The sequence below is a fragment of the Drosophila elegans genome, unplaced genomic scaffold, assembly GCF_018152505.1.
Source record: "Drosophila elegans isolate 14027-0461.03 unplaced genomic scaffold, ASM1815250v1 contig_183, whole genome shotgun sequence".
In the NCBI taxonomy this organism is placed as follows: Eukaryota; Metazoa; Arthropoda; class Insecta; order Diptera; family Drosophilidae; genus Drosophila; species Drosophila elegans.
The window spans coordinates 4,302,375-4,329,470 of record NW_024545550.1 but is presented as its reverse complement, the minus strand read 5'-3'; the positions used below and the strand labels follow the sequence as shown (position 1 = coordinate 4,329,470).

Below are 27,096 nucleotides of genomic sequence, written 5' to 3'. Positions count from 1 at the left end.
CTAATCTTACACAGAAACAAATTTCGAAAAGCGAAAAAAAATGCTTAACAAATGTGAAAAAATTAAATTACTATATTGATTTCTCTCTAGAATACTTAATATCAAAATAAGAGCTTCAAACTCCTGCCGAATTGCCTGGTGAATTTCGAATTGATACAGAACTTTTTGCTGTGCATAAATTTGTATATATTGTAAGTTAGATCGTTTAGGTGTCGGGCATTTGTGGCACTGCCGCACGTCAGATTCGAAAGTTCAGCGGCCAGAACCTGGAGGTGTTGCACCCAAAAGCATACACACACACGGATTGGCAAATCATGATTTGCCAAAGGCCAGTTTAGTCCAGCGTGAAGTGCAGTTGCAGCAAAAACTAAGCCGAAATCTGAATTGAGTGCGACACAAAACACGGGTTTTATTAATTACCTCAAACATAAACAGCCGTTGTATCTACGTTTGTTAAGCAAATAATTTATTGAGTTATCTTTTCTCGGCTCCGGCGGGTTAGAGAAAATTTATGTGACTGCAACGACATGTTTTATGCAAATCTATTAGCTGAATTATGTTTTCATTTTGTGTGAGCCTAATGCCGATTGAGATTTTTCCCCTAGCCCACAATCGAATTTTATATGCAGGTCGATGTTTTGTTTTCCAATAAAGTGAAATTTATTTGAATATTTTTCACTTTCCAATCTCCACGTTCGAGGAACTTGAAAGCCAAGACGATAACATTTCACTTTGAATTTGATGTTGATTTGGTTTTTATTTTTACACTATAATTAAAGTGCTTGGGTGGGTTTTTCACCATGGGAAAATGTTTGTGCTTCAAGCAGATTCACTACTTAACATGATATTTCTTCGCTTTTTAGTCCTAAAGACTTAGTTTATTTAATGTCTATACAGATAAGAATTAATTTGTTTTTTTTGTTCTCAAGCATTTGCCTTCGACGACTACAAAGAAAGTGTAAATCAAATTTAATCTTGGCGGAAGCAAAACATTAATCTCAAGTCTGACGTAATTAGATTTTATGTTGGTATCTCAGACATTTTTTGTTCTGCGGTTGTCGTCAATTGAGCATTTTATTCTCGTGTTCTGCTTAATTTTCTATCACATCGCATCACATCCCACTACGAGGCCATAAACAGAGGCGAACGAGAGTTGGCAGAGTAATTAAGCAAAAATCAAAGCCAAATCAAAGTGCATGGCAATTGTCGCAGAGTGGGGCTTAAGCGTGGATGAAGCTGGATTTGGCCGGGTTGGGAGACCGACTGGAAGATTGCCATTAGTTCGTCGCGCATTTAAAGCTACTGGCTGGGTGGATTTTATGTTTATGTGAGAGCGCATTAAGCGGGACAGCAACTATTGGGGCGGGGGGCGGACAATTCATTCCGGGCATCAAGCAAAACAGAGCCAACAAAGTCAGAACGATTATCTTAATTTAATTGTCTTTTATTTATGTCAGCCATGGCATTTATTTAGCCAAATGGATTTGCCGGCAAAACAACAAGCTCGTGCATATTTATGGGTCTACAATGGAGTCGGTTCCCCCATTCTCGTGCAGCGTGTGTGGGAAACAGCCAACTGTCGCCTAAGATCTCCTCTACCCCAAAGAGCCAACATCCTCATGCTCCTGCCAACCGGAGGCGAGCTCGTAAATAAGCCTCGTGCGATAAGCCGGCATTAGAAATTGACAAATTCAGCTCCCATCCTCATTCTCATCCACATACTGCCGCAGTCTCGTTCTTGACTTATGTAAATCCAACCAAGCCCAACCCCCCAAAATCCCCATTTCGTCGCGTATTGTATTTCAATGCCCGCCAATAATCATAAAAACTAATTAATGTGCATCGCCGCCCCGATTCTGTTACAAGTGCGTAGACACAGAACTTGGCTCGTATAATTAACGTCCCAAGTTTCGGCCAAAAGCTCTTGGCAACCCGATATGGCCTTTGCCATTTTCCAGACATTCTCCGCCTTGCCGTCGTTTGTTTTTGCTTATTTTGCGCTCGATTAGCAGATAGCCAGTGAAATTAGTAAATGAAGCTGCAATCTCAAAGGCCATTTATATATTTTTTTTTGTGTGTCTCTGTCAAGATTGTCCGTATTATGGAGTTGGAGTCACCAAAGTTTCCTTCTTAGCTACTTATGGCCATAATCAAATTGGCGGTCGTATCTTGGTTTTGGCCGAGCGAGTGTGATGAATCATTCACTAAGTTCCGGAGGGGATTATCGAATTGTTTTTATACAGAAACAACAGGAAAATATATTAATAAAACAAAAGTCTTCATCATTTACTTTAATTGAATAGTAATGTAAGTCCATCGCTATAGAAACATTATAAACATTTTAAGCTTCACAGAAAACTGAGCCCTAAGATCGGCAAAAACATATTATTAATTAATGAAAAAATGTTGTTTAAATGTTTCAAGTCTGTTTTGAATAGTTTGTCTATGTGTAGTTATCTCATATGCCATTTAATAATTATTTATTATTGACATTTAGCACAGTAAATATTTTATGCTGATATCCAAACAGAATAAATCACAATCTAGAAAGTAAAACTTTTTTTTTGAGATATACTTATAAAATATTTTCTGTCTTTACCAGAACTGTATTTATTTACATCCATGACATTTATTTGTTAATATTTGACTTTTTGTATTTGCCTTTTATTCTCACTACTCCCAACATCTTGGATTTGGGCAGGCTTACGTTTGATCTTCAATTTTCCAGGCCAACAACCAGCCAACAGCCAATTAAAAAGCGGCCCCAGGACACCGAACGGAAGGACGATTCCTGCTTAGCATGCAACGTAAGGACAATAATATATCAGTGAGCCCAACTGTCAGTTTTGCCCGTTTATTGGGGATTTTAATTTGAGGCAAACATGACAAAAACATCGATAACAATTTTCGGACACCGACATCTCTCCCAGAAAAGGGAATCCCAACTTGTCGCAGTTGGTTGCCCATTTTGGGCCCTGGACCTTGGCCCCAAAAAAAGGGGGCGGGTCCAAGGGGGCGAGGATGGCGCGTGTTTCGGTTCATTCCTTCCTCGCCGCTGGAAGTCGAGATGTCAAAAAGAGAAAAATGTTTGACAAATAAACAGTTGCGAGCGGCCAAATTGCCTGCAGTTATTGTTTTGCCGTCTTGGCTGGAACCTTCGTTTATGATGTCCCCGGGCACTTTTGACCTTTTTGCCAGGAATCGCATCAGCTTGTGAATACGAATGGTATATATTCTTGTTATCACATCATTTCCCCGGTACCTGTCAATGTTTTTTATGGCATTTGCAAAAAATAAAAGTGTGCCCGGTGCGCCCCTGGGCAAATTGTGGGGTCAGGTTAGAAGGTCTCTGCTGCTGACCCGTCGTTAGCTTATCTTGGGTCTACATCGCGCAAGGTGCTAATGTGACAGCTACTTTTACTCGGCTGTGGCTCATTAGTTGACTCTGCAAATATTTCATAATTCATTTCCATTTCGACCGCAGAGTCATTTATTTAAGAGCTTCCCCCCCGCCCGGCGTCTTTCGTCCTCCTTTCCGGTATTCGTCACTTGCGGCTTCGATGATGATGTATGGCCGGATCGAACTCCCTGATGAAATGCGGTTGCCAGCCGAGTGGAATGCCCCACGAAATTGGTAAATCTTCTTCGTCGTGGGCAATTAAATAATGATTTAATACAAGCCCGAAGATTAATAGGCAAATTATTTAAAGTGGAGAGGTCAACAAGAATTTGGCAATATTTACTATTGCGGTTTGAAAATAATTTCAAAGATTTATGGGTTTATTGACAAGCTGCAATATAAAAGTGTTAAAATGTATGGTAAAAAAGAAATAAATAATTACTTTAACTACCAAGTAAAATTTAAATATTTTCTTAGCCTTAGCAACGTAAATTTGAATTTTTATTTTATAATTTGAAAGTTAATATTCAAGAGACTGTTATGTGAAATGACTTTTGAAATACATATATTATAAATTGGAAACTTAACTGAAAAATACCAATTAAGGTTTTCGTCTGGTTACAGAATATAAAATATTTTTTAATTGAATTGATGTTTCAGCTTTTTTTCCGAAAGATAATTAAATTGGGCATTTCATAGGAAGAACTTCTTTCTTCAGGGCTATACAAAACACTCCCCATTTTTAAAGCAAATTATTTTTTAAACGAAATCCCTTGAAAGGCATTCATTCCTAACTTGATTAAGCTTCCGTTAATTTGTGGATACGATTCAGCAGCAGAGGAACTGCTTATTGTCTGAGTTAATAAACGGTTTCAGACCCACTCTCAACGCCGTCTGAACCCTTTCGGCTTACTTCTTCATCAACTGCTCTAGTTGTCCTTTGGCAACGACAAACTGCGCTTAAACTTTCTGGCTTTTGTTATGCCCGAGAATCCAGTCGACTCGAACCCGGTTGGCAAATATGGCCCATAGCCATAATTACTATATGTATGGCTGCCCCGGCTTCGGCGGCGTCTGCAACATTTATAAGTTTATCGTCTGATTGCCGTCGTCCGACGACCTGGATGGGACCGGATTGGATTGGGTTCGGATCGGATCGGAACAGTAGAGTGAAGTGGAGGGGAGAAGCTGCTGCAGAAGGGCTGTCAAGACTGGCGTCTTGCGTGTCCTTTGTGCATTTAACGGCTATTCGAAGGCAAAGGCAAACGCAGACCTGCCTATAAATTAACTAAATTGTTGCAAAATTGTTTGTGGAAATGATGAAATTATTATAAATGCCCGGCTTGCCAAAAACGATCTAAGCGAAGTCAATAAACTGACACCAACAGCAGTCAGTTCATTTAATATACATTAATGTGTTTCCTCTGCTTCTCGCTCGTTTGCTCGTTAATTTGTGAATAATTACACATAATTTGCTTAAAATAAGCCAGCAGACAAATTTTTCCGCATGCTAACCTGGCGCAAAAAAAAAAAAAAAACCCAACGACGAAAATACTCGAATTATTTATGCATAAATATATGTATATATCCGCCCCGCGGGGCGAGGATGGGGTTGCGAGCCCACAAAATTATGCATTACAAAAGCGGTTAAGTCCTCTCGGAAGCCGGCCATAACACCTCCGTACAGACTGGCAGGATTCAGGATGGGATGGCGATGGCGATGGCGATGGCAAGGTAGACATGACTCCGGGGCAGAGCCATATTCATATGCATGTTGCTACGATAATAATGATAAAGGAAAAGTTTGCCAGACAGCGCCGCTAGTGGGAGTGCCTCACCTTCAACTTCTGCATCGGACTCGCCCCTCAGGATATATTGTACGTTATGGTTGTGTGCGTGCGCCTCCGTGAAAGGACTCAGGTAATTACCGTGTTTGGGGTTGCTTTTTGGGGCTGCTCGGGATCGGGATCGGTCTTTTTATGCATAAATTTTCGGCTAAGGAAGGCGCGTGCCAAATCAGTGTTTACACTTTTATTTGCTTTGCGGTCGAGTTGAGAGGGGAGGAAAATGCGGAGTTCAGGGTTAGCCAAAGACATAACTTTGCTGCCCAATGCGACCCCGGAAAAGGCAGATATTTTTGAATAATGTCTAAATTAAAGCTCAATCTTTGTGAGGGAGTGCAAAGAATAACTTGGGCTTCGACAAGGAGTTCTGTGGTGTTAAGTAAAGTGTTAATTTGATTTGGGAAGACATCTATATTGAAGATAATGTCACGGCTAAAAAAAATTGTATTTAGGCAAAATAGACAAAACGCACGGACTGCAAACAAAAAGTCTTTGTCCATAATTATTTTATTAGAAGTGTAAAAAATTAGTACATTAATTTAAATTATTTATAGGTTTAGTTAGTTTTAAGGTCCACTTCTTTCTTTAAGTCACCTCATTCCAAAATTGAAACCCTATAAGAAAACCAGGCAGAGAAGTTAAGATGCCCGCATGTAGCCACCCCTTTTGCAGCACTTCATCCCCAGCAGAGATAAAAATGCCTGCGGGAGAAAGTCGATTGGAGAAAAGGGCGACAGGTCCCAAAGCGGTTCGGCAAATTGATGCCCTTTGGATGGGACTTCCTTGCAGTTCCTGCCGAGCAATGCAAATTCGAATGCCATCTCAATTCGGTCTGGTTTGGTTTGGTTTTTGGCGGGGAAAACCGCTACCTGAGAGAAGGAGTTGGAGAAGAAAACTCACCCCGTTGCTGAAACCTTGGCTATAATTTGTGGGCTTTGGCTGCCTGGAGGGCGTCTTATTTATAGCGGGGCTTTAATATCAATGTAAGCCCTCCCAAACCCCGCTTCGTACTTATTGATACAAGTTGGCTTTGACTTCCGGGCTTTTTATTTCCACCTGTGCGAGGGTTTGCTTTGCTTTTGGTTAAGTATAAGTACCAAAGAGTATATATCTTGTATGGGCGCATTTTTGTGGTTATAATCGGATTTTATTGCAAATTAACGAGCCACCCTCTGCCTCCCCGTAAAGTTTACTCACCCCTTACTCAGTATAATATTTCAAGCGCTCTGTAAGTCCTTCTGCCGCTGTTGTCTTTAGCTTGGGTTATTTATACGATTTTTATTACCTTCATTCGGCCGCAGTTGCTGTCTCGTTCTGATTCCCATTTCCATTCCCATTCCGATCCTGCGGTTGTTAGGCAGGTGCTCTCCGGCTCCCCCGCCCCCAGGCACTTCATTATCCTGGTGGAAAAGTTGCTCCTTACTCCCCGGCCCTTTATTAGCGTTAGTCTTCGTCGAGTTGCATTTATTATTATGTGAATTTTGGTATTTCTTCGATATTAATTTGTTGCTCCTGCCGCGTGTTCCTTTTAGTGGCCTCTCAATATTCATTAGTGCTTTGATTTGTTATGGTTTCCCTTTGGCTTATGGCCCCCCAGAACTCCTCTCAGCCGCTCACTCTTTGATATCAGTTTTTGTGTTGTTTTTATTGCCACAAGTATTTTGATTGCTGTGCAAAGAGGTTTATTCATTGGGACTGTGTGATTTGGGCCTCTACTATTACGCCAGCGAAAAGCGACTACAACATGTTGAACTAGTTTGGCTGCAGCTGCTAGACGCCCCGAGTTTCAATATTTTTCATGTTACAGACCATTTTTTCTGAGAGGATTACCCTGCCTTAATTGAATTCGTTCATTCCCAACAGGGGGCTTGCAATGAAATAAGCTAGAAAATGTAAATATCAAAATTTTATTGCTAATTCTAATATTAGTGTATAAATTCTTCAGATTGCAAAATAATTTCATATACATAGTAATTTTTTTAAAATCATATAGGTTAAAAAAGAATTGACAGATTGTACATCGTAAAATTTTTTAGTAGCTATTTTTTCAAACAAAAAATACATTTATTTGAAATGAATTCTGAAATACAACACATTGGAGACCAAAATCATTAGAAAATGTTAACAATTGATGTGCTAAAATATAGAACAACGAGGCTAACACAGCTTTTTTAACACTGGTATACATTTTTGGAAGAGTATTTCACATTTTAAATGAACGACTCTATTTCGATCTGGCATTTTTCGGTGGCCAGGCGTTGGTCGCCGTTGATTTTCATTTAATTACCGAACCAAATTTCCGACACTTTAAACGATGGCGGCATAAAATAATTGCAAGTGCTGAAAACATTAAGAAACCGGCTTGCAGCCCCAACTTTATGTGGCTTTGGCTGCAGCTCCAGCTCCAGCTTCAGGTTCGGTCTTAGCTCCAGTTTCAGTTTCAGTTGCCACTCCGGTTGTTGGCCAGCTCGATCGTTCGTTGGCTTTTTGAGTTGCAGGCGCGACTTTCGTTTTCGTTTTTTCTGCTGCTGAGTTGCTGCTGCTGTTGCTGTTGTTGCTGGTGCTGCTCCTGCTGTTGCTGCTGTGCTGCCGCTTTTGCTGCCAATTGTAATTGAATTTTGTGTTGTCGGCAAAGTGGCAACCGTCAGGCAACAGCGGCAGCAGAATGGTGGCCTGGCCAACAACCGACAGCAAAAAGGAAGCAATTTCAGGCTAAATTTAGTTTAAATGCCTACCCCTTCGCTCCCGACTGGCTAACTGACTGACTGACTGTCGTCGTCGCCGACTTTTTGCAGGAATATGCCGCCTGCTGTACAGTGTGTGCTCGCTTTTAGAGCCGCTGCTGCTGCCGGCTGGCATTATGCTTAGTTTGGAATTCAATTAACTTGAATTTGTTGCACTGGCGCGACGTGATTTCATTTTTCCCGATGCACTTTTCAAAGCACCAGTCCTCGCTCCGATGATTGTTTTTTATGGAAGCTAATGAGTGCTAGCTCCGTTGGCGCAGCTCGATTTCAACAATTACGAGAGCGTTTTGTGCCCATTGCTAAAAGAAATGGATTATAATTGTGCACGAGAAAAACTAATGTTTTCCATGTTTTATTTTTCGTTTTGCAGCACAAAAAAAAAATTGAGCTTTTTACAATTGCTCATGAAAAAATAATGGCATAGGTGATAAAGAAATAACACGGCTATTAAACCGTTGTTAATTGAAAGCGAAAATAATAGAAAGTTAATTTAAATAAAATGGCTGAACTAAGAGTGTCATAAAATATTTATTCTCATATATTGTTAGGTTGAGCAATCGGACAGGAAAATGGACCAATGGACCCTTGTAACATATCTGTTTGTGGTCAATGTTTTTCAAACCGCCTTCGTAGGTGCGTATACAGTATATATATATATCTTTTATAAAACATTTCGATTTCCGACAGGTGGATGGGGACAAAATTAAGGATATGTGCCTCGAAAAGGTGGGATTGACCCCCGAAGAGCTTAGAGCCCGGCATCGGACGGAAATTCCAAACCCCAATGTCAAGTGTTTCTTGAAATGCTTTCTTGAGAACATTGGAGTTATCGCTGGCAATGCGATTATACCTGGTGGGTTTGCCAAGGTTCTAGGCCCCTTAGTTACCGATGAAGCCGTTGAGCGAATGGAAACCGAGTGCCACGTGGTCGAGGCGGATCCAAATGAAGAGGACCCTTGTGAATTCGCCTGGCTTATGTCTTCGTGCTACGAAAGATTGACTTTATCAGACCTTCGGCAAAAGCTGTGAGCGAAACGACGCAGGACAAAAACGCGACGGAGAAGGCGCACGGGGTAGTGATGCTTACTAACTTATAAGAAAACGAGTTCTAGTATCTTGTAACAATTTCTTTTTACCACTTAATTACGCCACTGTACACAATTACTTAATATAAAACAGATGAAATACAAACTAACACATCTTTATAATACTTTAGATTTAATAGTTACGAATTGTTTGCATATATACAATACTTTACAATTAATATATATAAATATACGTAATGCAATACGTTTTGTGTCCAGGCCTGGCAAAAACTGATTTGATTTGTGTTACTTTTACAAAGCGACAAAAATCCTTCCAGCATTCTGTCAAATTCGGAAAGTAGAGAACATTCCTTATTCAGATCGTCGATTTCAATCGTTGCATGGTTTTGCCATTTTTGCGAAAAAGCTTCTAAGCGCTCTTTAATCGAACCAAAGTCCCTGCTCGAAAAACTGTAAAGTGTAACTGCAAACTGCTCGCCCTCCAGCAAACTCCTACATCTGGACAGTATAATCCCAGCATATGGCAGGATGAATGCGGAATGGGTCCAAACTGAAACTGTTTGTTGTTGACGCTCGGGCTTAGAGCTCATTACAATTTTCAAGTACATTTGCGCTGATAGTTACACCCAACCAACTTCCATGTGCGCCATGCAGACAGACAAGCCCTCGAAACATATACTATGCAAATATAGCACAGATACGGAAAACTCCACTCGACTGAAGGAGAAAACCCAGGCGGAAGGCAGAGAGAGATTTGGGGAAAATCCAAACCCTCCAGCGGAGCAAACACTTGCCCAGGCACAAATGTCTGCTGACCATTAAATTCACTTCACTTCATTTAAATCTGAAGCATTGCTGGGCGAGACTTCTGCGGACATCCCAGGGCCATGCCTGTTGGTAAAAGTTTTTCAATAACACAAGAAGGCGGCTGGCTGACAACTGCAAATAATAGTTTGCCTCTCCAACGGCATTGGAACATTTCTTTCGAGATTCCCTTACAGATTAAGAGCTTGAGCTCTGTCATCCAAATCTTTAACGTTCTTGAAATGCCCAAAAATGTAATGGTAAGTTATAAAAAATTGTCAAATTACCGAAAATAACTATTGCTAGGTAAATATTAGTTGGTATACATTTTTTTTTTAATTTGGCCTCATTTACAACACAAAAGAACTAAATAAAAAAAAAGACTTTTTAAACGTGCAATTATTAAAGCCACAATAATAAAATAATAATAAAAAACTGCTGAAAAAGTATTCAATGTTCGGTTTGTCAATAAAATTTTCTAAGTTTTATTTAGACAACTGTTCGCTGACGCTGGCAACTTTCGATGGGGCTTTCAAAGGCCTCGTCCACTCGAAATTCGAATCCGCTCCTCCCCCTAATTTGCTTTGACTTTGATGCATTTATACTAAAATGCAGCTGAGTCACACCGGTCCATACTGATTCGTTGGCCGAATCGGTTTCATTTGTGACCTGCATGTCCTGGAATGCAAATTGCTCCTGGCCGGCAGACGATTTGGCCCTCGGGCCTCCATATGTCCTGCCCGAAAACCGCAAAACCAAATTGATTTTGTCTACTCAAGCCAGAACATCAGTGCTCTGTACTGGCAGCTGCAGCTCAACGCAACAGAACGCAGACGGCGCCAATTTTCATTACGCATCTGGAGCACTGCTCATATGGCATTAGGAATTACGCATACGACCCATTGTCCCCGGCCGGACAATTGAGTTGGCAGCATTGTTTGGACACTGGGCAGTCGATGTATGCATGTAAACATAATCAGTATTTGCAAATACAGGAGTGCATTGGGATGCGATGGTTCGGATGCGAAGTGAATTCCCGGCAATAAATGCCACTGCAGCAGAATGGAATGGAGATGAGGTGTGTGGGTTATGGGATTATGGTCCGAATTACAAAAGGGTTGGACCCACCCACCCAAACTATTCCATTGTAGTGTCGGTGATGTTTGATTATAATCAATCTAATCTAACCGAAATACAACGTACTCAGCAGGAATTGACGGTCTAAAATTTCCTATCTCATGCTGAATTCAACAAATTGGATTGCGCTCACCAATTGTGTAGCTACTGCAATTTGGGGAGCGATTCAATGTTCGCCTTGAGGTAGCAATTACCAAATTGCTTCGGACAGCCGCAGTTCAAAGGCAAAAGATCCACTGAGATGCGATCCGATTGCTAAGAGGGCCCACCAGCTGCTTCCTCTGTGGCAAATGAAAACAAAACAAAAAAACAGTTGGCCAAATCGGAGAGATGCGATGACAAGTCGGGCGACAATCGAGCTTACACAAAACCAAACGAACTCAATGGGGAACAAATGACAAATTTTTAATGCCTCACGAAACAAAACGTTGATAAGATCAGCGACTGCCGCGCAAACAAGACAAAGCGAAAAAACAGCCCGAACAAAGCGCTGCGAATCCCAATCCCCGAAAATAATAAAAAAAATAAAAAAAAAAAACACACAACAAAACAAACAAACGGATGACAACGCTCCGAGGACGAGGATCTCAAGATCTCGGAGCGCTGATTTGGGAATTAAACACGCGCGAATAGGAATCAATGACGGACTACCTGCTCATTCGGGATCGCTGCAGGGACCTGGATAAATGGATGGATGGTCGGATGGCTATTATGGCAGACAGACGGCGCACGGTCGAGCACACATTTGAGATTTTTGTCAACAGGATTCGGGATTCTGCACAGGGCGTGCAGAAATAAAATTAGTAGAATACGCCAAGCACTCAAGTCGCTAGAAAAGAAAAACATTTTGAAAGGACAAACACACTCGAAACGCGAGCAGCCCAGCAGCGAACGACCAAATCATCTGGGGTAGCTGTTGCAGCTCTTTGGTATGGTGGCCCTATGCCCGGGTAGTTGTCATCATTTGTTGATTTTCATTCTGCTCCGTTTCTGCTCCTTCGCCGCACCGCCTTGTAAAAAATCCTTTAAGTGCACTCCAGAGCACAATGCACTCGCCTCCGTCAGCCGAGTGTCCCATCTAGGTTCCGCTCGGCGACTCTTTTTCCAGCCATCCATTGTGCCCGGCATGCCTCGTCATCAGCCATCACCCTGGATTAGCAGATATTTAAATCGATGCCACAGCTGTCTTCATACTCGACCTTTGTCGTTTACGATACGTCCGATAGTTGGTTTAAGTGAATTAGACAAATATCTTTTAAAATACAAGTACAGAAACTTAGCACTTGATTGATTAAAATAATACCATGCCGAAGTTATGCCACTGTACTTTATATTTGTCACTTAAACATTTCAATATATAATTTTCCATAATTATCTGGCGCCAAAATGCCCTCAGTCTCATTTGTGGAAGGGCTCCTTCCGATGCCCTGCTAATTTACAATTTCAATGTCACGCTTCGAGCAAGTGACGATAAATTCGCACGACTCGCACAAAACCCGAGATTCTGGGGGACGCCTCGCATCGCTGGTTTCTTGCACTTAGTGAAATTACATGGCTGCCAGGACTTGTTGATTGCCCCGTAGCTCCGCAGGCTAAATTTAGCATTATTAAAAAATTAAGCTGACAACATTCCGTTGTCATCCAGACCGAGGAGGACATTGGGAGGAGAACAGTAGCAGACTATCGAAGTGCCGATCTGGCGAGGAAGTGAAACCAAAAGGGACTCCGAAGTGCGTGCGTCATGTGGCAGGGTCACTTACTTTAATTCCTAGGTGCCGCCGTGGCAGGGGCAATGTGAAAATGTGCCCCAGACTCTGGGCCACATGCCTTCGCCTCTCCTCCGTCTGATTAATTGCAATTCGGTTTTTTTCGAGTTATGAGCAAGGCCAGAGACGCACGCTAAATTAAGTGAAATTTTTCATCCACATTTAATTACGCTAATGATCTGGGAGTAGGTTCCACTCCAGAAGCAGTTGCTGCCACTTATTAATCGAGCAGGGGCGGCATGCGTACCCGAAAAACAAACTACTATAGTACTCCCGACTAATGCTCCTTCCGCAGCTGCCAGACTAAGAAGAATTTCCCTCACTTTCAGCTGGTCGTATACCTCCACCCACTGAAGCGGGCGAGCCAAAGTCCCAGTGTCGAGACCCAGACGTGATTACCAGTCGCTGGAGTAGTGAAAAGTACACGAGTTGTAAGTCAAACTGACACTGAAGATTATGGTTTATGTCGACAAAGTTGACACGTTGTTTATCAAAAATGCAAGTCAAGGACTTTGTGTCCGCTGGAGTCGTGAGCCAGCCAGCAGAACAACAACATTGTTGTGTTGTGTTGACGGATGCATGGCAAGTGCAAGACAAAGGCCCAGACCCAGTGGATCCAACTAGATGCAACTGCATCCAGCGACACCCCACAAGGGCCAACAAACGGAAAGGAAACAAACCGTCGGATAAGCGCGGACTTTCGGGAGCGAAGATTTTCCAGGGGGACTTGTGACTAGTGACTTGTAGTGCGTGTGTCTTACAAACTGTTGTAATTAATTTGGTTTCTTCTCGCGGGGCTGCTTCGAATGGAGTCGAGATAATGCCAGGTCTGAGTGCATTATGTTCTGCTTAAAGTCGTTATAAATCACAGACCCGATCTGTGGACACATGAGTGATTATTTGTGCTCCGATTGACGGGCGCGAGATATCAGACATTAATTAGATATAGTTCTTATAGCTACTTGCTATATGTTGGTGCAAAAGAATCGTCTTGTCTTATTAAACAGATGCTCAAATTTGAGGTTTTAAAAATACATTTAACGTAATATCCTATTTTTATATCATATGTTTCACTGATTTTTTATGGAATATTTAAAACTGATCTTGACTTGTCATGGGAACATTTATTTAAATGTAATCTTTTAATTCATCAAAGCACTGAAAATAATAATAAATATATAATACTATCAGCAAGGTCTTAGATTTTCTTTAAATTTAAAAATCTGTTGAGGAATTTGTGGGTGTTTGGTTGACAACTTCCAAAAGTAAGTACTTGCAAAATACAGTAATTAATTATATATTTTTAAAAACACTATATTTGATGTGATACTTAAAAACCTTAGAAAATAAATACATTAAATAAATATTCATTAAGTTAATTTGACCAATATCGGATAATAGAGTCTATCCACTTTTCCCCAAGTGGTGATGGGGTCGTTATATCAACTTTTCCGCACTCAATGATGCGCTATCATCTGCGGTAAATGATAATGGTAAGCAAATCGCACGACGCCCATTTAGATGACATAACCGATAAACTGTAAATTGCCAACAACAAAACTGAAAACTTTTCGGCGCACACATTAACATTAACCTATCTGCGTGCGTATCGGCGGCATTGTCTGGGATCCATTTATGCAGGCCACGCCCACTTGCCGCAGCCGCCCCTCGCCCAAAAGGCGAGTCAATCAGTGCCATCGAGCATGTGAGCAGGGCCAAAAATAAGGAGCAGCCTTTCCACTTGGCTGACTTATTCCTTCGACGTTCTTTTCGCCAGCTAGGAGTTCGGTTTTATTTATTTTTTTTTTTTTAGTTATATAAGTTAAATAACTCCCCGTTGCGTGGCAAACTTTGTTTACGGCAATAAAAAAGTTTCCTTAAAATATACAAAATAAACTGGAGTCCGGCTGCGGGAGACAGAAGCTGAGTGCCAGGAGCTGAGAAACGAGAGCTGAGAGCCGAGAAGGATGCTCAACCTTTTGGGAGCTCTTGGCGGGCGCAAATGTAATATTTGCTAATTTTATGTGAATTCGGAAAGTTTCGGTCCCCGTTTGGGGGACGTGGGGACGTGGGGACGTAATCCTCACGAGTAAACGCAAATCTGGCGCATTTATGGCTATAAAATTTTCTCGGAATGCACAAATACCTTGAGAATCAGTTTTTAGCCCAAAAACACACACACAAGGCGAAACAAAATAACATCGGCGGCAGAAGCAGGCAAGCCCCTTACACAGGTCTAATGTATGGGATTATCCCTAAACAAAGCAAAGCAAAGCAAACGGCAGCAAACTCACTGCGAGCGTTGGCAAATCAATTTTACATATCGGGCATACACACTCACACACACATGCTCACACATCCTTTGGCTGCTCTGGTCCTGGCTTATCCTTTCTCCGGGAAATGGAAGCTGGGAAATGCGAGCGTGCGGGAATGGAAATGGAAATGGAGTGCTTTCCCAGCCTGCGCTGGCTGCCTAGCGCGAACTTGAGGAAAACAATAAACTTTCGCCCGGCATCTAATATAAAAGGTGAAAATCTTTTCGAAAGCTTGCAAAGGTTTTTACCCCCCATCCGAGATCAGAGAAGCAGCAGCTGGCAGCGGACCCATAAATGCGGTTAAATGTAAAAGTTTTTGCATCCGTAGGATGAGCAGCGCGCGTTGTTTTCGTACAAAGTTCATGGCATCCCAGCTGGCTGGGCTGCATACGAAATCAGGGGAAGGTCGATGATGATGGCATCCACTGATCACCGCACAAATTCTACAAAGTGTTCCGCATAAGCCCCTGCCCGGTGGTTAATTGTGAACGATTCTGTTCGGGGACTTCGGGTCGGGACCGCACTTAAAAGCAACTGCAACTGTAACCACACGGTAAACAGACTGAAAAGACTTCTTCAAATAACCAGCGGCTATAATATGCAGATGAAAATTATGTACACCGTTAAAAGAAGTGTCTTAAGCGGCTTTACCAGTGTGACTCATGAAAAATTAGTTCAAGGTTTTTGGGATTCGATCAATAGCTTAAAATAAATTGACGCGACTATATCTATATTGCTTGGTAGGTCAGTCCAATATTTTTGCACCTTTTTCTTTTATAGAAGCCCATAAAATGCAATAATTTAAAGTAAACTAATTGGTTTGGCATTCCAAGTCAAAATACTTGGATTTCTTTCTTATATTAAATATCAACAAATTTGTAGGCACTATATATCATATTCTTTATTATAAAATTGATCAAAAGGAGATATTTTTCCAAGTGCAGTCGAGCATTTCAACCAAGAAAGCCCTGGCCATCGAAACAAGGCCATTGCGTGCCAGTTAAGAGCCCGAAATCAAGGGGTTAATGCATATGCCACACACTCACTCTGGCACTGCCATGGTAAATTATCTATCTGCGGCCCATCCCATCGCATTACCAAATGCAGCAGCTTGAAATACTGAAAATTGTTCCCAAACATTTCGTTGGCCCATGCTAATTATGGCCAGTAAATTAGCTGGCGCGACCTTCGAATCAAAGAGCTGGGTTGAATTTTTTGATAATAAGTCAGAGTATGACGGCTTTGATTGATTAATTCAAATCGAACTGGGCCATGAATTGAATTTTTAATGGTCCCATAATTTGGCAGCAATTAAGTGGACGTGTGGGTAAGGGAAATGACGTTTGAGTATGAGTTAGTGGACAGTTAAATGCACAGAAAAGGTTGTTAGTATATTATACACTTTAATTGAAAAGAGACTTTAGGAGACTTTTGAAAAGGGCATCCCTGCTTCTACTTGGCCAGGTGGAGTTTCCCCTTCCTCCGCAACATTTCTTTGTTAAGCTTTTGTGGGCTCCAGCTCAATCAAGTTGACACTAACACATGTCGGGCCCTAAGTGTTGCCCGTCCGAAAATGGGGGAAAGCCTCTATTAATAGCGCATTAATTGATGATTATGTCGGTGGAAAGCGTCGTTGACAAACTACATATCTGATGGATACATGCAGTTGAAAACGCTCGTGCAGTTGTATGCCTCTGAATGCTGCCATTAATCAAAGTGTAGCTGATGATTTTCGTAGAGCTTTGCTGCGGTTAAATATTTTGAGCGGCAACACATGTTGCGAGTGCCATAAAGCCCAATGATTTGTCGTCGGTGTGTGTCGGTGTGAGCCATTTCAGGCCGCAGCGACAGGCTTTGCAACATGCGAAACTCTCAACTATTTACCGCCAAAAAGAAGGCGGCGAACTGCAAGTACTGCGAGCACTAGTATCTTGGCATCGCAACTGCATCCGATAGATACCCCAAACCGCAAACAAGCTGCAGCTTCGCTGAGCCAGATGTTATGGATAACTAGGGGGCGTTCCATTGTGCGTTTTGCGTTCTGCGGTCTCGGCTTTTGGTTTTCGGGCTCTCGTTTCGGGCACGGGTTTTGCGTAAAAGTTTTCGAAACATTTCCCGAACTATGGCAAGCATTTTCGTATTCAAAAGCTAGTTGTAGTTGGCTGTCAGCATTCATCCGCTCGCTGGTCGTACGTATATATATATATATATACGGTCAGATAAATGCTGGTACTTATATAGAATTGCGGAAGCCAAAGTTTCGCCAACAACTTTATGGGTATTTATTGATTTTGAAAATAGTTGCGAGCGAGATGGTCTGATTGATGGTTTGCATAGTTGCCTCTGGAATTTGCCAAGTGGATTCGTGAGATTTCGCAGAGCTGTTTGAAATGCGAATTGATCAAAATGTTGTTGTGCTCTGTTTTTAGTTTTTTTCCGTCAGCGAATAGTTAAAGTTTCAGTGGCAAATTGTGCAGTGTTTGGAGTTATTTACTCCGGCTAATGGCGGATTTGTGGGTCCCGATTCGATCTGAATATCAATGTAGTGTGTTTTTGCCCCACCAGGCCAGTTAGTAAGTGCCAGCTTTCCCTGCAATTGGCCCGGCCTAATGCCACTGTGGCAGCTGGTGTGGCTCATTTTTTTCCCCTAGCAATTACCGGCAACACATGCATTACGCTTCCACCTTCGCATATTGGCCCGGCACTTTACTTGGCCAAAACTTTCGCCTAAATCAGCCGAATTCGGGTAAAAGTGAGGCTGCTGGCATTGGCCAGCAGTCTTTCGGGGGCAGCCAAACATTTGCCGAGACACGACTCCAAATTAACACGTAAATTGCAGCGGGTTAACACGCGTTCGAGTGCAGTTGGAAAGTGTTGCCAATCCAAATGCACCGTCTCCGTTTCAGCTTTAGTTTAACTCTTTTGCTCAGCAGAGAGAGAAAAACAAACATTATATTCTTATTATGGTAAGACTTTGTTTTCACCAAAAACTTCGAAAGCCCATTCTAAACTTAAATGAATTGAACCCAGCAAAAAAAAATAGAAATAGATAAATATAACCAGAGTTACTTTATCTTTCTTAAGTTTATCAAATTAAAGTGTTTTATTTTTCCATCCAATAGTTAGCGATAAAAAAATAACGTATCTTTAATTTAGAAGTTTTATTTTGTTTATTTCCTGAACACATAAAATTCAATATTTATGAAAACACATTTTATCTTAGTAATATTGTTTAAAAGGTAAATCAGACAGGTACTTTTTGAGTACCTATTTAAAACTTAATATTTTGAAACGTATTATATTATGGCTAAGTAAAGGATAAATCATGTATTATCAGAGTCATTAATCCAGCATTAATCTTTGCTTAATAAATACGACAAAATTGACCCTCATTTCACACCATATTTTTCTGAATGTACCCCTGTCGTAGGTTTGTTAAAGGCTGCTCGCTTGGCCGCCTGACTAGCGGGCCTTGTTACAATTAATTGCATTTGCCGGGAAGCATTTTTGCATACCGGCAACATGGTGCATGTGCAGTTAACAATAAATTAGCGTTTAAAATGCAATGGCCGACCCCCTCCCCCTTGAGGTCTCGAGGTCCGGCTCGTTAGCCCTGCAAGATCATGCAGACGACGTTGGACGATCAATCAAGAGCCGGTAATGTCTACCCTTCGCTACACGATAGTTTAGCTGAATTGCGCAATTAATTAGTTTCGTGTTAATGAGCAATGCGCATCATCCCATGGTCATAACAAGCGCTCCAGACACTCGGCAGCGCACTCGATGCGACCAGGAATTTTTTAATGGCCTTCTTCGAGCCAGCGACAGGGCGCAAAGTAAACTAGAAATTTATGGCCATCGGGCAGGCTTTGCAATGAAGACTCACTTAAAGTTTATGGAGGCCAAAGGGATCCTCCACTCAAAGTCAGCGATTTGTGGTAGAACAAAAAACGGTGCAAAGTACAGCAAACTTTTAGCTTCTGTTGCAAGCTACACAGAGTTTTAAGGCAGTGTAAAAAAGGAATAAACGGAGAACTTTAAAGGATGTTTTAATCCTGAAATTAGAACTTTTGCATAACATACGGTTTAATGAATTTCGAAAGAACAGATCCTTCTACATAATTTATTTATTAATTTAAACTTGAAATTCCACCAAATACTTTGTACTCAATACTAAAAATGGTTTTTAAATGTTAGCCAAATTCAATTGACAGATATTTATTTTTATTATTCCATTTTTTTTATCAGTGTATGACTCTGCCACTGAATGCTGCCTTGATTTACAGGGATTCACGTTTCCAAGTCATTAGAGGCCGACGTTTTATTTTATTTTTGTGGCTGGTGCTATCAAACATATATTGGATCATATAAAGTACAATATTCGAGGCCCCCGCCAGCTTTTACCCTTTTATTGTTATTTTTGATAGGCTTCAAACTGCCACCACCACCACCACCATCAGCGCCTCTCCCCGAGGGATGTCAAAAGTTATGAGCAAACAATTTTCTGCTTAAAAGCGTCTGTCACAAAACTTTCGAGCGCCCCTTGTCAAGCCAAACAAATCCCGTATTGTGCCGCCCATGTCAGGCAATACTTTTCACAATTTGTCTGCAATTACGACAGCCGGAAAAGTTCGGTAGCTGCCGTTTTCTGTGCCGATCCCATACTCTTATTGCAAAAATAAAATTCCTACGTGATTTGGTTTTAACGAGATTTTTGTCCCCGACAGCAACTATCGACAATGCAAATACAAACGTATCGTGTTTTGTAAATTACTACGCCAAATGCTGTCCATTGTGGGGCGTGGCTCCGCCCCGTATTATTTGCCACACAATACGAAATATCGTGTGTCAGAAATCAGGAATTGATTCAGTCCCTGATTTCTATTGTGGGTCCTTCGAAAACGTTTTGTCGGCGGTGCGTGTTGTATAATGTTTCGCATAGTTTTGCAGCTGAAGTGTTTCGATTCGATCCCGGGCCCTCCCTCAGTTACAAAGTGGCGACAAAGCAAACAGTTTACGTTTTCAAGGGACTCTCTCGCTCGCTTTTCGAACTGACCGCTTTCGCTTTATAATTTGACAACCAATTGACAGTTCGTTGGGTAAATAGAAAAACACAAATGCAAACACGCACGGAAAATATGCAACAAAGCCCTTGACAATAAAAATATAGAAATATAGAAATATAAAATATCAAATAACTTGGCAAAAACTATTCGAGAGCAAATTGCGTTGGCCAACTTGGATTTCCCCATGACATTAGTTAAGTGCCGGAAACTGAGTGCTTGTGTGCTCAGCTGGGGTTGCCAACACAACCTTTGAACCGTCATTCACTGTGGAAACTATAAATTTACATTCATTTATTTTATATGTTTAAGTGTACTAGCAAAGACCGTCACTCTATGTATTTTCATTTAAAACGTTTTTAATTATACTAATGAACATTAGTATAAAAAAATTATACTTTGATTTATTTTTATGCATGCAATTTTATTGAAAATCGGTTGTATTTATTATTTGCAATTGGGTAGTTAGAGTAAGGGCTTATTTTTTAAGGTATATCAATATACGGTTATATCAATATATAAATTAATATTTATTAAATGCGATTCTTTTGTTTTTTAACAAATTAACCAACATCAACTATCGCATTCTTAGCTTCACCACAAGAGAGCAGCCAATGCTATGGACAATCAATTTCGGATTAGATATTTTCACCTACCTAAACCTCAAGCCAATAATGTCCAGGATGTCCTCCTTGGTGAGCTTTTCGTCCTCGGCCTTTTGAGGTGCCACTGGAGGCTTTGAGGGCGCCGGAGTTGGAGTTGGCTTGTTGGGCAATACCGGAGGCTTGGGGAGTGGAGCTGCTGGCGGAGCAGTCGCAGGCTTATTAGAATGATGTTGCTCCTTGATGGTGATCTGAAATTTGGGCTTGACCTTTTCAGCCGAAACCAAGACGAGGGCCGGCTTGGTCTCCTCACTGGAATGGCTGGACGATGGGGGCTTCACCCAGCAGCGGTAGGTGTCCAAGGATACGCCATAGGGTGGTGGCTTGGAAAGCAGATCCTCACTTTCACTTTCACTTTCACTTTCAATTTCACTCTTCTTTATCTTCAGTTTCTCCTCTGGCTGCTCTTCGACTTCACTCTTTTTGATGCCAAAGGGCGTCAGGTAGGTGAAGAGGTGGGGATGGCACATCTGCTTGAGTTCGCAGCGGCACGGGATCTCCTCCTCCTCCTCCTCCGCCTCGATCAGTTCCTCCTCCTCGACCTGCTCAAGCTGCTCCTTGGCTTTTACCCTGGCCATCCTTTCGCGACTGCTTCCCCGCAGTGGAGCCACATAGCAGAAGTCCGTGTCGTAGTCCTCCAGTCCGCTCTTGGACAGCTTCTCGCCCAAGTGCTCCTCCTCAGCGACTCCATCATCATCGCCATCGAAGGCCGGACGGCAGGTGCACACTTGGCCACACGTGCAGGTGCACTCCGAGTCGCAGGATAGATCTTCCTTTGCGCATGGCGGACACACCACGTCCATGGGCGGAAAGGGTACTCGGTGCTCGGGGAACTCATCGTCCTCCTCGGTGAATGGTAGCCAGCGGCAGATGTAGGGTCCCTGACTGCACTCCGCCGTGATCTCCGGCGATTCCCGGGCCTCGCCGCCTTCGCGGCAGCATCGCAAATGCGGGCACTTGCACTTGGGCAGAGTGACGGTGGTGGTGCTGCTACTGCCACCCAGCGGAGTCTGCTTCTTGGACAGCGTCTGATTGGCCTTCTTCAGACTGTGATTGTGGCGCGAGGAGGCCGTGCTCACTGCCGTCGAGTTCTTTTGAGTCCCCACCCGAGTGGAGCTCTTCGAGGGGGCACTGCTCGGGCCCATCTTTTCCCTGGCGTAGAGCACCTCCATCTGGGTGGTCATCGAGGACGTGTTGGAGGGCAAATGCGATGGGTTGGCCGTCTGCATTCCGCAGGTGCAAGTCAAGTTGTCGGCCCACAGGACTCGCGTCTGCAGGACGTCGTAGAGGCCCTTGTAGACGCACTCGATCCGCTCCTCGAACAGCATCTCCTCGGAGTGTATGAGTCCGGCCAGAGCGGCATGGATCTCCGCCGTGCGACGGGCAGCATGCAACCAGAGGCACTCCTCCCCGTGGGACATCTTGTCCTGCAGACAAGTGTATCGGCGACCCTCGGGACCCGTGCCGTGATAGAACGCCTTGGCGAAAGAATAATTCAAAGAAAGGATAGTTAAATAAAGAAAAGCCTTCACAAAGGTTAAATTTACCAATAAAATTTTTTCTAAGATATGCTAATTCTTCCCATGAAATAGTTACTTTAATGGAATAAGTTCACATGCGAAACGTCTTCAATAAATATCATTATTCGCTTTTATCCTTACCGATACAAAATAGCCAATTAACCTTTTTATAGTAAAACGATAAATGCTTAAGCAAATCATATAAACAATTCTCTTAGTAATTTTACTATAAAATAAAAATCAAATAAGAAATAGATTTACTATTAATTTTATAGCAACAATATATTTTTCTGATGCTTTTGCATTGGCCTTCAGCGACCTAAAAGCGAATACATATTTTGAAGCTTGTTTACTTGAACTCAAGGTTGTTGGCTATAACAAATCTAATAACTTTCATCACAATGATAGGATTCCTTATGTGATTCATCCATGCTTTGCATGCTTTTTTTTTACATTTAATTAAGTTTTATGAGTGTACTTTCAAGAACCTACCTTAAAGGCCCGTTTGACAATCGCGTAGGCCATCTGGGCGTCCATGCGGGACATGTGCGCCTCGTGGGCCAGTCCGTGCAGGAAGCTCTCCTTGGCGAACCGCTTGCGCGGCACGCGGTCAATCCGCTGGATGACCTCCTCGTAGTGCTGCAGGGACCGCTTGATGACACCCGCACTCCGCTTCACCTCCCAGGGGCGCAGACCGCAGATGCGCATCACCTTCATCACGCTGTCGGTGACGTCCTCGATGTCCAGCCGGCGGTACTCGTCCAGCTTGTCCATGCCGTCCTCGCCGCAGTCCCGCTTTTCCGGATGGTGGCACAGGCACTTGGGTGCCTGTGGCCGCGCTGAGCGCAATGATCCCATCGAAAACATTCTGGCTCAATTTTGGATTTACGAAATTATCAAGTAGAAAACTGTGTGATGATCAGCTGGAATAAATTTCAGATGGCTGCTGCTATACCTACTTGAACAGTTCATTCAATTACTTAACAATTACTTACTTTGCTAGGTTTTATTTAGAAGGTAAAAATTTAACATAGTTAGAGTAAATAATTGTTTAGCAAATATATTTTTCTTAAACATCGTTTTTAATACAGCTATAGAGTATAAAATTGAAAATTATTGCCAAGAGTTCAAAAAACTTATGGGCCAAATTTTATAAATAAAGAGGTGTGCTGAAAATACCATGAATATCACTTAGATATTTTGCGGTTAAAAGAAGTGAACATGTTGTGATTACATTATTGAAATAATTACATTTTTTAAATAACTATTTCGCTGTATTAGTTACGGGAATTCGTTAATTAAATTAAGGCTTTGCCACCAGTTGCGGTCTACCAAAGGGGCTGTCCATCGCTCGCTCGGCGGCTGAATCCTGAGTCACCTGCCGCTGGGATTCGTCACAGGCGACAGATTTCCCGGACAAGTGGAATCGCTGCATTTCTGACGTTCCGCGGTCTCTGCCGTTCGAATGCTCTGAAGTGGGAGGGTAAAATGCATATTTATCACAAAACCAGCACGCATGCTGATGTCGATATTTGTTTACCCAACAATTTCTGTGCCGCCCGCGCACTGCGGACTGAATGTTTGCTGCCTGATTTACTACTGTTAATTTGAAATACTTTTATGATGCATTTCAAGCGGAAATGCACTGGGGACAAGATACACATTTCAACAAGCGACTGCGCAAGAACAACAAACAAAAGCGAGGGCCTCTGTAGCTCCTCCATTATGTAGTGCTCTCTAGGAAGAGACATACGAAAATAATATCCATAGAATGAAAAAAGGTACTATAATGAAACTTAGATACTCTAAAAACTATTAGAGATGATGGGATATCTAATAGTAATTATTAACCCACAATTTCACAAATTCTTATTTTTAGGAAACCACTTTATGTAAGGCTAATATAATAATAATATAAATACAGAATGCTTAAAAAATAACATTCTATTTTTTTTCAGTGTTTCCTACGAGATTTACCATTTAATTAGCTCTTGATATATATATATATAGTAAAAAGGGTCAATCTATTAACATATAAGCGCCTCCTTAACATAAATGCTTCAGTTAGTTACTGTCACTCTGGACACAACTCCATCAAGGTCTGTCCCGCGTAAAAAGTGAATCAAAGTCTGAACAAATATTGTCGTGCGGTCGTGACAAATATTTACATAGTTGGCGCGCCATCGAATCCCGGGGAAGGTGAAATGTGGTTCCCCGTGCCCGAAATAAAATCAAATGAAATGAAAATACGACAGAAACAAAACGAGCAGCTCCGGAACGGAAAATGCGGGCACATTGACAGTGCGGGCGATTGATTTTTCCTGTGTTTGAATTTCAATTTCTACTGCCAGCCAGCGCCCAAGTTTTAAAACCGAGGGTCGTTTTCCGGGGCGATCTAAAATTAATGCATTGCAAATAGATGGCGCTGCAGTTGTCAGCCCCGCGGATAGACAGTTCGTAAACTCCGGGGATGGGGAGTCATTCGAGACGGACAGAATGAGTTTAATTGTTGACCTTAGCTATTAGCCCCTGTCAAGGGACTGTGCTGTGTGCCAGTGCTGTGCCCCAGCACTGTATTGTTTTATGGACATGGACTGACACACACTCGAGTTCGCAATTTATATGCGAAAAACACAACGCACATTTGCGAATGTTTCTTAGAATCCACTTCAGACGCTCAAAAAAACGCTTTGGAATGCAAAGTGAGCTGACTGACAATCGGAGTTCCAGAGCTCCAGAGTTCCTTTGTCGGCTGTGAGCCCCACGATTTGCAATCGCATTTGTTTATGTTGCAGCAGCAGTAGTAGTGTTTTTGATTTCTGATTCCCGCATTCCTGGCAATGTGCAGCTCATTATTATGGTCTGTGCATCGCCAGTTTGTGAAGTGCGTCAGGCAATCGATGGATATAAGTACTATATATTCCTCCTACAGCACTTTGCCCTAGGGAACCGACCTGCAAATGGACCTATAAAACATTTTAAGGGAAAAAACCGACAATTTTTTTCATCGGGTTGTGCTTATCATATTTCTGCTGTTGAGATTGCCGTCTCTATGTTTTTTTTCCGATTGCATAACTCTCAGCCACTGTTACGTAAGTTGAGATTAACCAAATCCTAGATTAAAATGTCTGTGCTTGAACATACATATGTATGTTTTAATATTTTTTTACTTTTATAATCCACAGCTGCAAGTGCGCAAAAGTGTCGTTACGGCAACAAATCCAGCCTGGTTGAGGGCCTCAATAATTACATTCGGACTTTAGGCAAAGGTGTTCTTCAACTGGGATTCTGGTCCTTTGGCAAAGTCTTCAGTCCGGATCATGTGGTATACAATTTGCTCACATAATCTGGCCCTTTAGTCTACCATTACTGTGAGAAATCAAGTCCCAAGGATTTTTTAGAGCTTCATAATTATTTCCGTTAAAGGATCCCACAACGGAGATGATTATAATAAGAGTTCGCATACCACGACTTGAACTGAATGGGTTATTCGATTTTTAGACTAAGATGCTTTACTTTCGATCTACAGAATATTCCAATTTACCATAATTTTTAAAACCTCACCATTCAAATTAAGAAATTACTCAATGATCATTGGCTGGAATTCTGGAACGAACTCGATCCCAGCTTTCTGCTTTTTTAAATCGGATTTTTCACCATTACTCCTATTACGATTTGTTTCTAAAAATGATTTAGAGAAAAACTAACTAAAAATACTCAATCTTAGCCCGAACAACCAGTTATATTTTGAAATCTCGAGCTCATCATCATTCAATCCATTTATGCAAATGCATAACATCGTTTTGCTTTAATAAATTATAGGTCAATGGTTTCGCCATGGGTATCACTTCTAAATTGTAATTAATGTTTGTCGAATTGTATAAAATGTCCGATGAGTGAAGTACTCCGGTTGCAGGGCTCCATTTCCAGTTGCTCAATCAATGCCATTAGCCCTCGATTCCCATGGAGACTTCAATTTATCATGCTGGATCTTGATTAAAAGTGCGCACACCCGCACACGAGTTCTACTCCAAAGTTGGAGGGCCAGACAAGCCAATTATAGACAGTCAAAGCCCCGTGAAGATGCCAGCGATCCGATGAAGATCCACGGGTTGAGGCTGAGCTGTTGCTGAATGAAAACGAAATGGAAATTATAATGCGAGCAGCAGCAACACATAACAACTGCAATAAAGACATCAACAGTTCGGAGCATCAAAGAAGCGGCTAGGCAAAAAAACAAAAATAAAAACGTAAAGGAAAAGGAAAAGGAAAATACAGAAAGGGGAAAATCTCTTATGAGATTTCCAAAAATAATATTAAAATTAGCAACGAGGCGCAGCAAATGGGCTGGTCTTTCATTCAGCTGCATCTGCTGCCCCCATCCAACAATAAATCCGGATCCACAGGCACGTCCTCAGTTTCAGGAGGAGTTGATCAATCAGAGCTTAGTGCCAGTAATTAGGAATGATAAATGTTCGATACACAGTGCAATATGGATGGGTTATAAATAAGCAGACAATGAAGAACTGGTGTGTTGGTAAAAAATCGGGAAAAGCTAGAGCGCTGGGGAATGCACAAAATAAAAGGGCAGAAATGATGAAGTCGAGAGAATCCATTGAGTTATTTATCGAGTTAGCGGATCTAGATCTTTAATTTTTGAGTATAGAATTATAATGGTTTGCCGAGGGCCTTGGTTTCCTTATTACATTTCTTGCAACCAAAAACTGCATAACGGCAGTCACTCTGGTAAAACCATATACCTATATGCTTACCTTGCCGCGTTCACACGCTC

General features: G+C 41.9%; 2 protein-coding genes across 3 annotated transcripts; one reads left to right on the top strand and one right to left on the bottom strand.

Moving 5' to 3' along the window:
- The first annotated feature begins 7,889 nt into the window (after positions 1–7,889).
- LOC108144962 (general odorant-binding protein 56d) lies at positions 7,890–9,128 on the top strand. Of its 2 annotated transcripts, none has more exons than XR_005977020.1 (2): positions 7,890–8,624; positions 8,679–8,756. XR_005977020.1 is itself a non-coding variant. In XM_017270109.2 (2 exons), exons 1-2 carry the CDS (start codon positions 8,561–8,563, stop codon positions 9,018–9,020), a joined length of 402 nt encoding a protein of 133 aa, XP_017125598.1. In that variant the 5' UTR covers positions 7,890–8,560; the 3' UTR covers positions 9,021–9,128. The 2 variants fall into 2 exon arrangements, 1 of the variants encoding a protein (XP_017125598.1); XM_017270109.2 differs by having other exon boundaries at positions 7,890–8,620; positions 8,679–9,128.
- Positions 9,129–20,633: 11,505 nt separating this feature from the next.
- Positions 20,634–23,247, bottom strand: LOC108144955. Its single transcript, XM_017270100.2, has 2 exons — positions 22,797–23,247; positions 20,634–22,262 (listed from the first exon to the last, which is right to left on the bottom strand). The coding sequence occupies exons 1-2, from the start codon at positions 23,169–23,171 to the stop codon at positions 20,775–20,777; spliced, it is 1,863 nt and encodes a 620-aa protein (XP_017125589.1). The 5' UTR covers positions 23,172–23,247; the 3' UTR covers positions 20,634–20,774.
- Positions 23,248–27,096: the final 3,849 nt, after the last annotated feature.

Bases quoted from the DNA above. Each gene is read 5' to 3' on its own strand.
- LOC108144962 (XM_017270109.2), top strand. From the start codon at position 8,561: ATGGACCAATGGACCCTTGTAACATATCTGTTTGTGGTCAATGTTTTT. The intron at 8,621-8,678 runs GTAGGTGCGTAT...GATTTCCGACAG, and splicing joins ATGTTTTTCAAACCGCCTTC to GTGGATGGGGACAAAATTAA.
- LOC108144955 (XM_017270100.2), bottom strand. From the start codon at position 23,171: ATGTTTTCGATGGGATCATTGCGCTCAGCGCGGCCACAGGCACCCAAG. The intron at 22,263-22,796 runs GTAGGTTCTTGA...TCTTTCGCCAAG, and splicing joins TTGTCAAACGGGCCTTTAAG to GCGTTCTATCACGGCACGGG.